This window comes from Lactuca serriola, chromosome 7, assembly GCF_051521515.1.
Source record: "Lactuca serriola cultivar US96UC23 chromosome 7, Lser_US96UC23_V15, whole genome shotgun sequence".
NCBI classification, from domain to species: Eukaryota; Viridiplantae; Streptophyta; class Magnoliopsida; order Asterales; family Asteraceae; genus Lactuca; species Lactuca serriola.
In genome coordinates this window covers 184975906-184993417 of record NC_136414.1, presented here as the reverse complement: position 1 = coordinate 184993417, position 17512 = coordinate 184975906, and the positions used below count along the sequence as shown (strand labels likewise).

Here is a 17512-nt window from a genome sequence, read left to right as displayed (position 1 = left end):
TAAACAACTTTCCTAAAATAAACTAGTGCTCGTGTCTAAAACACAACAGACACACATCTCAAAATTCCATTTAGCATTCTAAGTTTAAGTCTATAAATCCTACAAATTCCTAGTTCGCTTAAACTAATGCTCTGATACCAACTGTGACATCCCCAAAATCTTGGCCAGAAAAGACCGATTTTCATTTATGCTTTTAAAATAATTTCAGAGTAAATCCTTTTGATTTGAAAGAGTTGCGGAATTTGTTCCCAAAAACAAAACATGATAAAACAATGTTTACCAAAGCATTTCATAAAAGAAATGTATTTTCATTATATAATCAAAACTAGGGGTGTCATGTTCCGATACAGACCAATAAGCATAAACGATAACATTACAAGTCATTCAACAAATATATACATATACAGACTTGTAAACAAAACAACTTGATGGTTCATCCATCTTATGCCCTTGCGCCACTTCCTGTAATACAAATAAAACTGAGTGGGTCAGGCTTGAGAGCCTGGTGAGCATATAGGGTTTTCAACCCACAATAAATAATCATATTTAATTTTCACCAACCAACAATAACTCAATTACCGATTCCCGTTATTCTCACTTTATGTCCCTAAGACAACTAACATAAGGGACCTAGTCTAAGAATATTTCATCGGGGCGACAACACATGCTTCGGGGGTACCTCCGCAATATAAGTCAAATAAGGCAACCATGAGGGGGATGGAGCACAGCGAATGAACACCCAAGTTCATTAACACCTATAGGTGGCGAACCTGATAATGTTCCACAAGACTATCTAGAAAAGTCCGTGGTCGTTATCTAAACTCCACTAGATGACTAAATCAAACAACAACGAGGCCTCTCACCTGTTTATTACACACCAACTATCTACCCATGTTCTACCCAACATATTAGTAGATAAAAATATACATTTTATACATAGTTTAAAAACCTGTATAGCATGCTTTAATCAACACATATTTCACATAACAGATGAGGCACACACACACACATAACACGTATCTCATAGAGAATAAATAGTATCTATGAGTTAGAAGAAAGTGAATACACATTCACACATATAAACAACAATATACTTAATACACTCAAACCATACTTGTATTATTATCGTGTTTATGAAAGGTAGTATACACTCACTTGATCAGAATATGATCGGAGAGCACTACGACTTGCAAAAGTAGTAATCCTCAGCAGATCTGGAAGATCTCTACGAAAATCGAACTTCTCGCGGGCAGAGCTTCGGCTCGGGAACCGCACTTCTCGGGATCTTCGGGATCTCGGGACTTGCTTCGGGGCTCGAGAATAATACCGGGGCTTCGGGATGCAAAACGGGAGAGAGAAGAGAGAAAAATAGCAAAGGAGTCGGCTGCCCTCGCATCCTATTTATAGGAGGCTGGAGCCTCGGAGTACGCGGGGCGTACTGCTCCGAAATCGTCATGGCGTTCGTCATCCGAAGTCCTCGAGTGCGAGTGTCGACATCCTCGGTGTACGCAGGGCATACACGAGTACGCGGGGCGTACTTCGGATGAGTCGGATGACTCGTCCTCGGATAATACCGGAATTAAAGATTTAATTTAAATACAAATTATTTAATAAACTTCGGAAATTCATATCTTCTTCATACAAACTCCGTTTTCGACGTTCGTTATATCCACGCGAAGGTGAGACTACGCTTTACAACTTTCATTTAGACTCTGTCGGCTAATTTTGAACTTATTTTTATTATTTATTTTTAATACGCCGGGACAAAAACTTTCGTTATAAATTCATAACTTCTTCGTTTGACGTCCGTTGTCGCCTAACATTTTATCGCTTCGATACCAACAACGAGATCTTCGATTCTCGTTTAGATTGCTTCGGCTAAAAACCGCTCGATCTCAAATCGAGTATTTCAGGCTGCATACCGCTAAGCCGAAACTTCGATAAATCATAACTTCCTCATACGAAGTCAGATTTGGGCGTTCTATATATATTCGGAAACCTCGTTTCAACTACTACAACTTTATCCAAAGATATCAAGTTTATTTTACACTTAAATTTTTGACGCTTATTTTTATTCTTAATTAATCAAATCACATAATTAAGCAATTAAGCACAAAACACATAATACTCAAATAATACACTCTTATTATTTCAAAACGGGTTAAAAAGGTTAACCTAGACTATTACATTGCTAAAAATCGCAAGCCCGGAAACACAGGTGTTACAGGTTTCCTTCTCTAGGAATTCCTACTAAGTTCACAAACTCTCCATTTTCCCAAAAACCAAACCTCAAAAGAAGACCTTTAAGAAATCTAAAACCAAGGTCACTAAAAACCAAGCAAAACTCAAAGAGGTTAATAATAAACAAGAAAAGACTGTCCTAACTCCAAAAAGTCCGAATGAAACTGACACTGAAGGACCCAAACAAACATGGGTACCTAAACCTTCTCTCAAAATGCAGGCTTTTGTGCTGGGGTACCACACAACGATACATGGTACATTGATAGTGGATGCTCCAGGCACATGACCGGGCACAAAGGATATCTTAGAGATTTCAAAATCACAACGCCGGGTCAGTATGTTACTTTTGGAAACAACACGAAGGGAGAAGTTATGGGACATGGAAACATATCAAACAGGAACTTTACCGTTAAGCGTGTAGCGTATGGAGATGGTCTTACACATAACATTATCAGTGTTGCACGATTGTGTGACAATGATCATGAGGTTCTGTTCACCAAAACCAAGAGTTTGATTATGGATACCAACAAGCGCATCCTTGTTGATTCCCTACGAAATGGGAACATGGATCCTCTGTATATTGAACTAATTGAGGAAACCCCTGATATTTTTCTTCTTTCCAAAGCTGCTTCTGACATCATTTGGTTGTGGCATAGAAGACTTTCTCATCTTAACTTTGGTTATATCAACAAAATCATTGGAAAGGATCTTGTGCGAGGACAACCATTGTTAAAACTTGACAATGATATACTTTGTGCTGCCTGTAAACAAGGAAAAATTTCAAAATCGCTGCACAAAAGTATAACAGAACACAGTGTCTCTGTGACATCCCCTATTTCATTTCCAGAAAAGACCGATTTCGTTTATGCTTTTTAAAATAAAATCAGAGAAATCTTTTTTAAAAGATGTTGCGGAATTGGTCCCCAAAACAAAACATGATAAAAGTTTATCAAAAGCTTTCTTTAACAAATATATATTTTTATTTCAGAACAAAACCTCGGGATGTCATGTTCTGATACAGATCAAAAGCATAAACAAGAGATTATAAGCCTTACATCAGTTATTTACAACTACTAGCCTATAATCCCAAAAATCACTCATTGTCATCATCCGACTATGCTCGGGGTCCACTACCTGAAATATAAAAAGCTGAGTGGGTTAGGCTTGGAAGCCTGGTGAGCATATAGGGTTTTCAACCCACAATAAATAATAAACTCTTTAAGTTTATCAATCAACAAATAATTTATTAATTTCATCAACCAAAAACATCCCTAATTACCCATTCCCGTTATCCTCACCTTACGTCCCTAAAACAACTATGACAAGGGACCTAGCCTAAGGATTTTCATTAGGGGTGACAACATTGTTTTCCTCAAGAATTTATGTCAAACAAGACAACCAATAAGGTGACAACTTTGCTTTCCTCAGCAAATTATGTCAAAAAAGACAAACATCAGGGTGACAACATTGCTTTCCCTCAACAATTTATGTCAAACAAAACAACCTAACATAAAACAACCAATAAGGTGACAACATTGCTTTCCTTCAGCAATTTATGTCAAATAAGACAACCAAAATGGTGACAACATTGCTTTCCTCAGCAATTTATGTCAAATAAAACAACCAAAATGGTGACAACATTGCTTTCCTCAGCAATTTATGTCAAACAAACATCGAGGTGACAACATTGATTTTCTCTCAACAATTTATGTCAAAAGGGTGACAACATTGCTTTTCCTCAGCGATTTATGTCAAATAAAACAAACACCAGGGTGACAACATTGCTTTCCCTCAGCAATTTATGTCAAATAGGCACGAAGTCACATCGTCGCCAAGGTTTATACAATAGGCACTACGTCACATAGTCGCCAGGGTTTATATAATAGGCACTATGTCTCATAGTCGCCAGGGTTTATCAAATAGGCACTACGTCTCATAGTCGCCAGGGTTTATCTAATAGACACGAAGCCACATCGTCGCCAGGGTTTATACAACAGGAACTAAGTTCATAGCTGCCAACATACTAAATTCGTAGCTACCAACGTACATCTATACTGTACTAAATTCATAGCCACCAATGTACATCTATATTGTACTAAATTCATAGCTACCAACGTACATCTATATTGTACTTCTATCCCTCATACTTTATCTACCCATGTTTTACCCAACATATTTCAAGATAAAATATATATACATTTTAAATCATTTTAAACATGTATAAAACATTCATTCAACATCCATCTCAAAAAAACAAACAACATATATACACATATCACGTATTTTTCTATAAAATACTTAATATCTATGTGTAAGATGAAAGTGACTACACACTGACCTGATTTAATGAAAATCGGGCAGCAATTCGTTTCCTAAAACGATCGTTTCTAATAAAACCGAGAGTTTTATAGAGAAACCAGGCTCTGCGAAAGGTCGGGTTTCAAAACCGAAAAGATAAATTTTCCAGGTCTTCAGGCGCTTCGGGGCGTGTTTCAGGTGTTGGGAATAATCCCGGGGCTTTGGGGGAAGTCAAATAAGTAAAAATATGGAATAATGGGTGAAAAATGGCAAAATACTCAAAATACCCGGGTAATCTCGCAAGGCCACTATTTATAGGGGAGAGCTGCGAGGGTTTGGCTGAGATGGAGGAGTCAGCGAGGCACGTGGCATCAGCAGCGAAGCCCAGGTGGTGACCGCGGAGCGATGCAGCTGGCTCGGACATGCAACAACTTCTGCGAGGCCTCGGTTCAGACAGCTGGAGGCTTCTTACCGGACCGTGCTTTGGTCCAATGGGGAAAAAGGGTGATGACTTCGGACCAATCAGAGGGTGACACGCATACTACGGTCCAATCAGCAGCGAGCACATGTCCGACATGTGTAAGCCTCGCATGCGAGGGTGACGTGTCCAAAGATGACTCATCCGAAATTTCTCGAAAATTGTGCCAAATATTGTAAAATCCATAACTTTCTCATACGGGCTCCGTTTTTGACGTTCTTTATATGCACACATAGAGAAAATTATGCTCTATAACTTTCATTTAGACTTCGTCGGAAAATTTTGAATTTATTTGTATATTATTATTTTAATAGACCGGGACTGGTAAATCTGTTAAAAATTCATAACTTCTTCATCTGACGTCCGTTTTCGTCTGACTTTTTACCGGTGTACTACTAATGACGAGACCTTCTATTCTCGTTTAGGTTGTGTCGGCTAAAAATCACTCGATCTAAAAATCAAGTTTTTAACTGTCTACTGCTAAGCTGAAACTTAGAAAAATCATAACTTCCTCATACGAAGTCAGATTTGGGCGTTATTTTTATCGAACTTCTCGGTTTAACGAATACTACAAGTTTCGTTTATATTACTAAGGCTAAAAAGTAGTTTATCAAAAACTCACTTTTGATGACATTCGGCACCGTGCCGGTTTTATCGCGAAACTTCGATAGGTCATAACTTCTTCGTTATAACTCGGATTTTGGCGTTCTTTATATTTTCGGAAACCTCGAGACATATACAAGAACTTGGTTAAGGTTAATCCTTCTAAATAATATTCCATCAAAAAGTAATTTTTGATACTTATCGTCTCTAAATTGACTAGCCCGGATCTACAGGCGTTACAGTATCTGAACCTCTTTAGCGTATAAATATCGATATGTGTGGTCCCACTACAGTTCCTAGCTTAAGTGGTAAGAAATACATTCTTGTGATTGTGGATGACCATACCAAATTCACTTGGGTGTACTTTCTGCGAAACAAATCTGAAACCACCAATGAGCTAATTAACTCCATTCGCTACATAGATGTTAGGGTAAGCAATCCACTTAGAAGACTGAGAAGTGACAATGGTGGCGAATTCAAGAACAACGCCTTAGATAGCTTTCTTGTATTCAAAGGCATCAAGCACAATTTTTCTTCACCTTACACTCCAAAACAGAATGGTGTAGTTGAAAGGAAAAACAGGACACTATATGAAGCTGCTTGATCCATGTTGATCTTCGCAAACCTACCGCAATACTTCTGGGCTGAAGCCACTGCAGCCTCTTATTTCACTCAAAACAGATCCCTAATCAACAACATGCTTGAAGTCACTCCCTATGAAGAATGAACAAGAGGAAGCCCAACGTCAAATTCTTTCATATCTTTGGCTATCATTGCTACATCAAGAATAATAGGGATCAACTAGGAAAATTTGCACCTAAGGCTGATTAAGGTATCTTTCTTGGATATTGCCTTCATGCTGCAGCCTATAGAGTTCTAAATAAAAGAACCAGGGTAATAGAGGAAAACAGTGATGTCACTTTTGATGAAAGTTATGTAAGGGTTATGGATCCAAACCACTTTGGTCCTCAAATGGTAGTATTTTTGATAAAATGAACCATCCATCACATGCTAATGCTTCTACTCCTGTCCATGCTATTGAAGTAGATTTTTTTTCCTCTTTCCAACTCAACCTTCTGCCCTAGAATCAGAAAAGCTCACAAAAATAGCTTCTCCTGATGTCTCTCAACCTCATCAATCATCAAAAGTCTCAAGTTCCACCAAGGCTCCGGTTGAGGGGGAACCATCTTCGAATGATTCTATTCCTAAAAGTCACTTAGAATCTTCTGAACCTTCTACCCCAACCTCCCATCATCAATCTGGAACAGTCATAACATTAGTCACTGCAGCTTTAGAGGGGGAACCACCTTTGAATGGTTCCATTATTTAAGGTACTTTACAATCCTCCCAACCTTCCAATCCATGGTCTCAGGGGGAACCCCACTCGACTGGTTCCAGTTCTCCAAGTTCCTTCACATTTACCCCATCTGGTGAATTCAAGAATGAAACAGTTGAGGGGGAACCACCTGTTTCAGGTAGTTCTAGACTCTTTCAAGACGATCTTTTTGAAGGAACATTCACTTCTAACTACCCTCCTCGTCCAAGAGAACAATATGAGGTAGCTTGCACTCCTCAAATCCTTAAGGAATCTCGTCTCACAAAATGGACAAAGGATCATTCGGCCGAACAAATCATTGGTGATCTAGATTCTGGAGTAGCGACTCATTTAACAACCAAGAATGAATGTATATATGCAAGCTTTTTATCCATGATAAAGCCTAAAGGAATCATAGAGGCTCTACAAGATGCAGATTAGGTAAAAGCAATGCAAGAAGAGTTAGCTGAATTTGAACGCAACAATGTGTGGGACTTAGTGCCAACACTAGAAGGAGTATCAGTTGTTGGTTTAAGATGGGTCTACATGAACAAAACTGATGAAGATGGAGTGATCATCAGGAACAAAGCCAGAATGGTTTTCAAAGGCTACTCGCAACAAGAAGGCATAGAATATGATGAAACATTTACACCTGTTGCAAGAACAAAAGCCATTAGGATTTTCTTGGCATTTATTGCACACAAGAATTTTAAGGTCTACCAAATGGACGTGCAGTGTGCATTATTCAACGGAGAAATCGATAGGGATGTTTATGTTCAACAACCTTGTGACAACCCAAAACTTTTATTTTGTAAAAATTGGTCAACTCTATCAATATTAAACTCGATTTTGTTACCTTTTAACGCCGTTTAAGGGTTCGTTTAAGTGTTCTAAGCTTGAGTACAACCGGGAATGAGATTAGGAATGAGTCAACAAGTCGTATAGGGACAAAATGGGGCCATACACCCTCTTAGGAGGTGTGTACGGGCGTACACACGGGTGTGCGGCCGCACACCCATCCCCCGGCCGCACAGACCCCTTCATTCACTCTTTTCACTCTTTGGCTGCACTCTACTTTCTCTCTCCAGAATCTCCATTCAAGAACACTCCAAAGTCCTAAAAAACATGACGTATTCCAACATCTAAGTTGATATACTTGTAAGACATCTTGATCTAAGCCTAAATTCATGAAGTTCTTCATTCTTTGAAGGTGTACGGCCGCACCCCTTCATAAGGTGGCCGTACACACCTAAAAGACTCTCCAAAGTGAGAGTTTGGCCCTCATCTAGTAGCTCGGACTTGGTATTAACCTTGAATCACCTGAAATCGACATTTTTGGCTTAGATGAAGAGTGTACAGCCGCACACACACTCTGTACGGCCGCACACTCCTATGTACGGCCGTACACACACTCTTATGGCCTTATACCCACTTTAATGCTCACATTTGGCCTTAAACTTGCAAAAACCACTAAGTATGGGACCTAGAACACTCATTGGATGCTTGTAGAGCACTGGAAACGCCTCAAACCACTTCCCATCATGAGTGTACGGCCGTATACTCATGGGCCGTACACCCATGGCCGTACACACCCTTAGGGTGGCCATACACTCCCTCGTTCGATCATTTATGATTCCGACACTTAGTTCAAGCATTTCCAGGTCCTTAGAGTGGTTTCACGTCATTTTTAGTCATGAAATACCTTAATATAATACATATATGTGTTACTATATGTTAATAGGATCTACTTGCATATAAATGTCAAATGACACTTAACACTCATACCAATCGTACATTCGGATCCTACGTTAAACTGTGAGTTCATACCCTTATGCTTTTATAGTTTTGAAAAATGTTTTTAGGGGGGAATACAAGCTAAACATAAAGGTCTTCACAACTTAAAACCTGATGCAATTACAACAAGTTTTACATTAAACATTTAGATTCTTTATCCCTTTTGTAATATGCGGAGCATAAGGGACGTTTTCTAAACCTAATTGCATAGTTTTCAGAATAGTACACGAACATAACTCACCAGTCAAACTATAATAGGTATAGTTTGGGAAATCAACCCCGGTTTTACAGATTCAAACTACGTACAAAGTCAAACATATAAACTAATATAGGCTTAGCTTATCCATTACTACATATAGAAAGCAAGAGTATCTTATCAAATAATTATTTTGTGTATAATTATTTGTACTCTACAAACGTATACAACGATTTCGAACTCGAGAACAACCGAACTACATGTAAAGTAGTTAATACAGGATTGTGAGACCTATCATCCTTATGCCCTTCGGGGTACCAATAAATCCTCACCGTTAGTATAACCAAAGTCTCCTAGAGGGAGAACGTGAAATTTGTGAATAGATCTATTTAGGACTGACAATCCCACACTTGAACTGTTAGCTACAGTTAGGTGGACACGCTTGGGGTGACAAATTTTGTAATCGTACAACGCGTGAAGAAACGTCAAGGAGGTTCATCGGTCATATTAGCATGGTTTTACGAACTCACAATAGTATAAACTAACACTTGTTTACGGGATTTCTTTCTACCATAGTTTTATTTTAATTAATAAAACTACCTATTTACTTACTGGAGGGCATTCCAGGGACACAATCATTGGTTTTATTTTTAAGTAATAAAAATACTGTACTTACTGGCGGCAACCAGGGTTTTCTAACGAAACGTACCTCACTTACTAGTGGTAGTCAGGGTTTCAAAACAGAACATACACTACAGACTGGTGGTAGCCAGGGTTTTGAAACGGAATATCTTTTTCATACAATGACAAACAAACATGTTAGAAAATATTGGATTTTCTTGGAAAGCATGCATTCATATTTAAAAACTTGATATTAATGGTTTCACTACAAACGATATTTTACTTATAATGAAAAGAAATCATTTGTATAAATTCAGTGACTAGTTTTCAATACAAAAACATGCTTATGAACTCACCAGCTTTATGCTGATACGTTTTCAAAACCGCTTGTATTCTCAGGACAACGATAGACAGGTACCTTCGCCGACTGTTGGAGAAGACGAAGCATTTTGGAGTCTCGTCTTTATCTTTTGTTTACACTGATGTATACAAACTATGTTTTTAAACAAGATGTAAATACTCATATTGTAATGTAATGGTTGTGTTTACTTTGATTGCTATGATACGATTGTTGTGATACTACGCTTGACGTCACCCACCCCAGAACGTTTCCGCCGTTATTTCTAACGGTTCGGGGGTGTGACAGATTGGTATCAGAGCTATTGTTTATAGTGAACTAAGTATACCTAACCTTACATGGTATACAACTATAAACACTACAGGGGCCGAAGCGCTCTGAACTAAAAGTATACTGTTAAAATATAAGTATTTTTACAAGAAGTATACAAGTATACCTACGCACCAGAAACAGTAATCACGAGTAGAACAAAACAAACGTATTTGGATGTTGGAGATTGCGGTTAAACCTGGGCTGTTATGTAATCATGTCTAGGGTCGATATAGCCTGATCAACTATATTCATTCGAGACATGACCAACATGTGTTTGGGAGTGACTATGGTGTTGCAGCAGGCCTAAAACTTACCAAGTATCCACACAACAAGATATCGGTACAACAAAACACAAACTACTATAGGAGTATTTTACTAGAGTCAAATTCATTGTAGATATTCACTTCTAAGTGTTGCTACTCGTTCCTTTTAAGGATAGTTTAAATTGCATTAGTAACTTTTCCTTTTGTATCGCTTAGTAGAACACTCTAGCCATCATATTGAGATATATCTCGTTTCATATCTCTTGATTCAATTCTACGGGACTTACCATTCTCTCCTTCCTGATTATTTTTAGAACAAGATGCCTCCAAAGCAAAGACCTAGCAAAAAAGCAACAATCCTCCATCAGATCCAGCTCCTCCACCTCCTCAATTCGATCCCGCTATGTTTCAGGCAGCTGTTACAGCCGCTGTGGATGCCGCGTGTCACAGATAAACCCTGGTGGCTCTGGTGGACCGGGGGGTGGTATTCATCCCCAGAATCACAAAGGGAGTCAGTGGCACCAAAAAGAGTGCTCCTATAAAGACTTCATGAATTCAAAACCCACATCCTTCGACGACAATGGAGGTGTTATTTCCTTGACTCGATGGTTCGAAAAGATCAAGTCTATCTTCGAAATTTGCTCTTGTTCCGAAGCCAACAAGGTGAAATTTTCTGCTTGCACTTTCACCAATAGAGCATTGACCTAGTGGAATAGTCAGGTCAAATCCCTAACCCTATCGATAGCAAATGCTATGGGTTGGGAGAGCTTGAAATAGCTCATGCTTGCCTAGTCCTGCCCACGGGGCAAAATGCAGAAACTGGAGCACGAGCTCTGGAACCTGAAGATGAAGGGTTCCGATATTATTGCCTACACTTCTAGGTTTGAAGACCTAGCACTTCTTTTTTGGGAATGGTCACCCCGGAAAGCAAGAAGATTGAGAGATACATTTGGGGATTGACGCCCCCAACTCATGGGAATGTCTTGGCTGCCAGGCCAACCACTTTTGATAGCACCAAGTGCTTGGCACAAACTCTCATAGATCATGGCACTGATCTCGATAAAGTGACAGCCACTCCTGAACCAGTTAAGGGAAGTGGTGAGAAAATAAAGTTCTGGAAGCAACGAAAGGGCCAGTCTTCACAAGAGTCCTCCAAGAAACAACATACGGTGACAGTTCACGTTGCTACTACTCCTGCCGCTGCTCCTGCAGCTCAAGCACCTACTAGTAGATATACTGGTACCATCCCTTGGTGCAACAAGTGCAACTATCATCATCACATTTCCGGCCCATGCCGTGAAATACTCTGCAACAATTATGGTAAGAAGGGTCACACAACTTGAAGCTGCAGAAAACCAGCCCAACCAACCAATCAAGCACCTGGAGTAGGTGTTGGTCAAGCCTGTTATGGCTGTGGGGAAGTCGTGCATTATAAAAGAAACTTCCCGAAAGCAACAACAAATGGCAACACCGGGAGAGTGCTAGCGATGGGGAAAGAGGAGGCAGTTGCTGACCCTACCGTTGTTACGGGTACGTTCCTCCTTGACAACTCTTATGCATGAATTCTTTTCGATTCTGGTGCAGAGAGAAGTTTTATTAGCCATGCATTCAAACATCTTCTCAAACCTAAACCCCAACCGCTAACTGAAACATTTACCGTCGAGATGGCTAACGGTGAGAAGGAGAGCGCTAACGACATATTCATGGGCTATACCCTTACTTTAAATGATTGTTCATTTCCCATTGACCTTATGCCAGTTTCCATAAAAAACTTCGACGTCATCATCGGCATGGATTGGTTGAGCCTCAATCGTGCTGATATCCTTTGCTATGAAAAAGCTATATGTCTCAATCTTCCTTCTGGTGAAACCCTCATGGTTTATGGCGATAAACTCAGTTCAAACCTCCATATCATTTCGTGCATCAAAGTCCAAAAATTTCTGCGAAAGGAGTGTCATGTATTCCTAGCTCATGTCGTTAACGAGAAACAGGAAGTTAAAGACCTCGAGAGCATCCCCAAAGTCTGCAACTTTCCTTATGTCTTTCCTGAAGAGCTTCCGAGAATTCCTCCCGAGCGCCAAGTCGAATTTCGTGTCGACTTAATCCCCGGAGCTACCCCTGTAACCAAATCCCCTTACTGCCTAGCGCCGACAGAAATGCAGGAGCTATCCAGCCAGCTCAATGAGCTGCTCAACAAAGGATTCATCAGGCCGAGTTCCTCACCCTAGGGAGCCCAGATATTATTTGTGAAAAAGAAGGATGGATCTTTTCGAATGTGTATCGACTATCGCGAACTGAACAAGCTCACTGTCAAAAACCGTTACCCTCTTCCTCGAATCGACGACCTCTTTGATCAACTTCAAGGAGCCAGCTACTTCTCGAAAATAGACCTTAGATCGGGGTATCATAAGCTGCGAGTCCACAAGAGTGATGTTCCTAAAACAACATTTCAGACTCGATATGTTCACTATGAGTTTGTAGTAATGTCATTTGGTCTAACCAACGCACCAACAATATTCATGAACCTGATGAATCGGGTGTGTCGTTCTTTCCTGGACAAGTCCGTCATCGTATTCATCGACGATATACTTGTCTATTCCAGAAGCGAAGAAGATCACATACAATACTTGAGATCGGTGCTGGAAACTCTAAGGACGGAGAAGCTATATGCGAAATTCTCCAAGTGAGAATTATGGATTCGAAAAGTAACTTTCCTAGGTCACGTGGTAAGCGAGGAAGGCATACACATGGATCCCTCCAAAATCAAGGCGATAGAGAACTGGTCAACACCAATGACGCCCACAAAAATCCGTCAATTCTTGGGTCTTGCTGGCTATTATCGCAGATTTATCCAGACTTTTTCCAGAATTGCCAAACCCTTAACCACTCTGACTTAGAAAGGTGTACCTTTTTGTTGGAGTGTAAAGCAATACACTACATTCCAAACATTGAAGCAGGCCCTATGCAGCACACCTATCCTGTCTCTACCCGAAGGGACGGAGGAATTCGTTGTCTACTGTGATGCATCCAGTCAGGGCTTAGGCTATGTGCTCATGCAGCGAGGAAAAGTTATTGCTTATTCCTCAAGACAGCTGAAAGCACACAAAGTCAATTATACAACTCATGACCTAGAGTTGGGAGCAGTGGTCTTCGCTCTAAAGATATGGATACATTACCTCTACGGAACCAAGTGCACGATCTTCACTGACCATAAAAGCCTGCAGCACATCTTCAACCAGAAGGAGTTGAATATGAAACAACAACGATGGGTAGAGCTACTCAACGTCAATGTGGTGGCGGATGCCCTTAGTCGGAAAGAATGCTCAGGTCGTAAAGTGAAGGCACTGACAATGACTATCCATTCCTACTTATCCACACAAATCAGAGAGGCTCAGCTGGAAGCCCTAAAACCAGAGAACGTGACGGATGAAGCCTTGAGAGGAATGGATAAGAACCTAGAGATCAAGGGAGACAGAGTCTATTATTTCATGGACCGGATCTGGACCCCAAAGTTCGGTGGTTACAAGGAGGTTGTCATGAACGAAAATCACAAGACTAGATACTCCGTTTACCCAGGTTCGGATAAGATGTACCTTGATCTCAAGAAGCTATATTGGTGGCCAAACATGAAAGCATAAATCGCTACCTTTGTTGGCAAGTGTCTGACTTGCGCCAAGGTGAAGGTCGAATATCAGAAGCCCTCAGGTTTACTTCAGCAGCCGAAGATACCTAAGTGGAAGTGGGAGAGGATTTCCATGGATTTCATCACTAAACTGCCCAGATCTCCGAGTGGGTACGATACCATCTGGGTAATAGTCAACCGATTGACAAAATCCGCTCACTTCCTGCTAATCAAGGAGACTTTCAAAATGGAGAGACTCACACAAATCTACATTCAAGAGATAGTTCGACTGCACGGTGTGCCTGTGTCCATTATCTCCGATCAAGATAGCAGGTTCACTTCGAGGTTTTGGCAGTACCTACAGAAAGCTCTTGGAACTAAACTAGATATGAGTACAGCTTACCATCCTTAGACAGATAGGCAAAGTGAGATAACCATCCAGACCGTGGAAGACATGTTGCGAGCATGTGTTATCAATTTGGGTAAGTCGTGGGACATCCATCAACCCTTGGTTGAATTCTCTTACAACAACAGCTACCACACCAATATCAAGGTTGCGCCGTTTGAAGCCCTATATGGTCGTAAATGCAGATCCCCTCTGTGCTGGGCAGAGGTAGGCGACACACAGCTAGCCAAGGGACAAGTCCCCGACAAGACTCTCACATTCCCAGAGATCATCTGTGAAACTACAGAAAACATCGTACAACTCCGGGAACGACTGAAAGCCTCATGAGATAGACAAAAGAGCTATGCCGATAAACGACGAAAACCTTTGGAGTTCCAGGTTGGAGACCGTGTTCTGCTGAAGGTCTCGCCCTGGAAAGGCATGATACACTTTGGAAAGTGTGGAAAGCTGAATCCAAGATACATAGGACCATTCGAGATCCTCGCTAGGATCGTTCCAGTAGCATACAAACTCCGTTTACCTCAAGAACTTAGTAACATACATCATGTCTTCCACGTCTCGAATCTTAAAAAGTGTTTATCCGACGAAACCCTTATGATCCTTCTCGATGAGATTGAAATCAACGAGAACCTCAACTTTGTGGAAGAACCAATCGAAATCATGGCCCAAGAGGTCAAGCGAACAAAGAAAAGTCGCATCCCGATAGTGAAGGTTCGCTGGAATGCCAAGCGGGGACCTGGATTCACCTGGGAGCGTGAGGATTCAATGAAATAGAAGTACTCCCATCTTTTTCTAAATCCATGATTTGTGATCTATTTTCGAATTTCGGGACGAAATTCCCTCTAACGGGGGGATGATGTGACAACCCGAAACTTTTATTCTATAAAGATTAGTCAACTCTATCAATATTAACCTCGATTCTGTTACCTTTTAACGTCGTTTAAGGGTTCGTTTAAGTGTTCTAAGCTTGAGTACAACCGGGAATGAGATTAGGAATCAGTCAACAAGTCGTATAGGGACAAAACCGGGCCATACACCCTCTTGGGAGGTGTGTACGGCCGTACACACAGGTGTGCGGGTGCACACCCACCCCCCAACCGCACAGACACCTCTATAAATAGGGGGAGACCCCTTCATTCACTCTTTTCCCTATTTGGCGACACTCTACTTTCTCTCTCTAGAATCTTCATTCAAGAACACTCCAAAGGCCTCAAAAACATGACGTATTCCAACATCTAACTTGATATACTTGTAAGACATCTTGATCTAAGCCTAAATTCATCATGTTCTTCATTCTTTGAAGGTGTACGGCCGCACACCTTCATAAGGTGGCTGTACACACCTAAAAGACTCTCCAAAGTAAGAGTTTGGCCCTCATCTAGTAGCCTGGACTTGGTATTAACCTTGAATCACCTGAAAATCGAGATTTTTGGCTTAGATGAAGAGTGTACGGCTGCACACACGCTCTGTATGGATGCACACCCTATGTACGGCCGCACACACACTCTGTACGGCCGCACGCACCCTCTGTACAGCCGCACACTCCTATGTACGGCCGCACACACACTCTTATGGCCTTACACCCACTCTAATGCTCATATTTGGCGTTAAACTTGCAAAAACCACTAAGTATGGGACCTAAAACACTCCTTGGATGCTTGTAGAGCATTGGAAACGCCTCAAACCACTTCCCATTATGAGTGTACGGCCATATACTCATGGGCCGTACACCCATGGCCGTACACACCCTTAGGGTGGCTATACACCTCCCTTGTTCGATCATTTATGGTTCTGGCACTTAGTTCAACCATTTCCAGGTCCTTAGAGTGGTTTCCCATCATGTTTAGTCATGGAATACCTTAATCTAATACATATATGTGTTACTATATGTTAATAGGACCCACTTGCATACGAAACGTCAGTTGACACTCAACACTCATACCAATTGTACATTCGGATCCTACGTTAAACTGTGAGTTCATACCCCTACGCTTTTATATTTTTTAAAACGTGTTTAGGGGGGAATACAAGCAAAACATAAAGGTCTTTACAACTTAAAAAATGATGCAATTACAACAAGTTTTACATTAAACATTTAGATTCTTTATCCCTTTTGTAATATGCGGAGCATAAGGGACGTTTTCTAAACGTAATTGCATAGTTTTAAGAACAGTACACGAACATAAGTCACCAGTCAACGTATAATAGGTATAGTTTGGGAAATTCAACCCCAGTTTTACAGATTCAAACTACGTACAAAGTCAAACATATAAACTAATACATGCTTAGTTTATCCATTACTACATACAGAAAGCAAGAGTATCTTATCAAATAATTATTTTGTGTATACTTATTTATACTCTACAATGTATACAACGATTTCAAACTCGAGAACAAACGAACTACATGTAAACTATTTAATACAGGATTGTGAGACGTATCTTTGTTATGCCCTTCGGGGTACCAATAAATCCTCACCGTTAATATAACCAGAGTCTCTTGGAGGGAGAGCATGAAATTTGTGAATACATCTATTCGGGACTGACAATCCCACACTTGAACTATTAGCTACAGTTAGGCGGACACGCTTGGGGTGACAAATTTTGTAATCGTACGACGCATGAAGAAACGTCAAGGAGGTTCATCGGTCATATTAGCATGGTTATACGAACTAACAATAGTATAAACTAACCTTTGTTTACGGGATTTCTTTCTTCTATAGTTTTATTTTAATTAATTAAACTACCTATTTACTTACTGGAGGGCTTTCCAGGGACACAATCATTGGTTTTATTTTTAAGTAATAAAACTACTTTACTTACTGGCGGTAGCCAGGGTTTTATAACGAAACGTACCTCACTTAGTGGTGGGAGTTAGGGTCTCAAAATAGAACATACACTATAGACTGGTGGTAGCTAGGATTTGCAAGAGGAATATCTTTTTCATACAGTGACAAACAAACATGTTAGAAAATATTTGATTTTCTTGGAAAGCATGCATTCATA

At 40.4% G+C, this 17512-nt stretch overlaps 1 protein-coding gene across 1 annotated transcript; it reads left to right on the top strand.

Annotated features, from left to right (window-relative positions):
* The first annotated feature begins 7385 nt into the window (after positions 1 to 7385).
* LOC145064631 (putative mitochondrial protein AtMg00820) lies at positions 7386 to 7808 on the top strand. The gene has a single exon (XM_079012043.1). It carries the CDS (start codon positions 7386 to 7388, stop codon positions 7806 to 7808), a length of 423 nt encoding a protein of 140 aa, XP_078868169.1.
* Positions 7809 to 17512: the final 9704 nt, after the last annotated feature.

What these genes read in the sequence shown, in the direction of transcription:
- LOC145064631 (XM_079012043.1), top strand. Translation starts at nt 7,386, where the DNA reads ATGCAAGAAGAGTTAGCTGAATTTGAACGCAACAATGTGTGGGACTTA.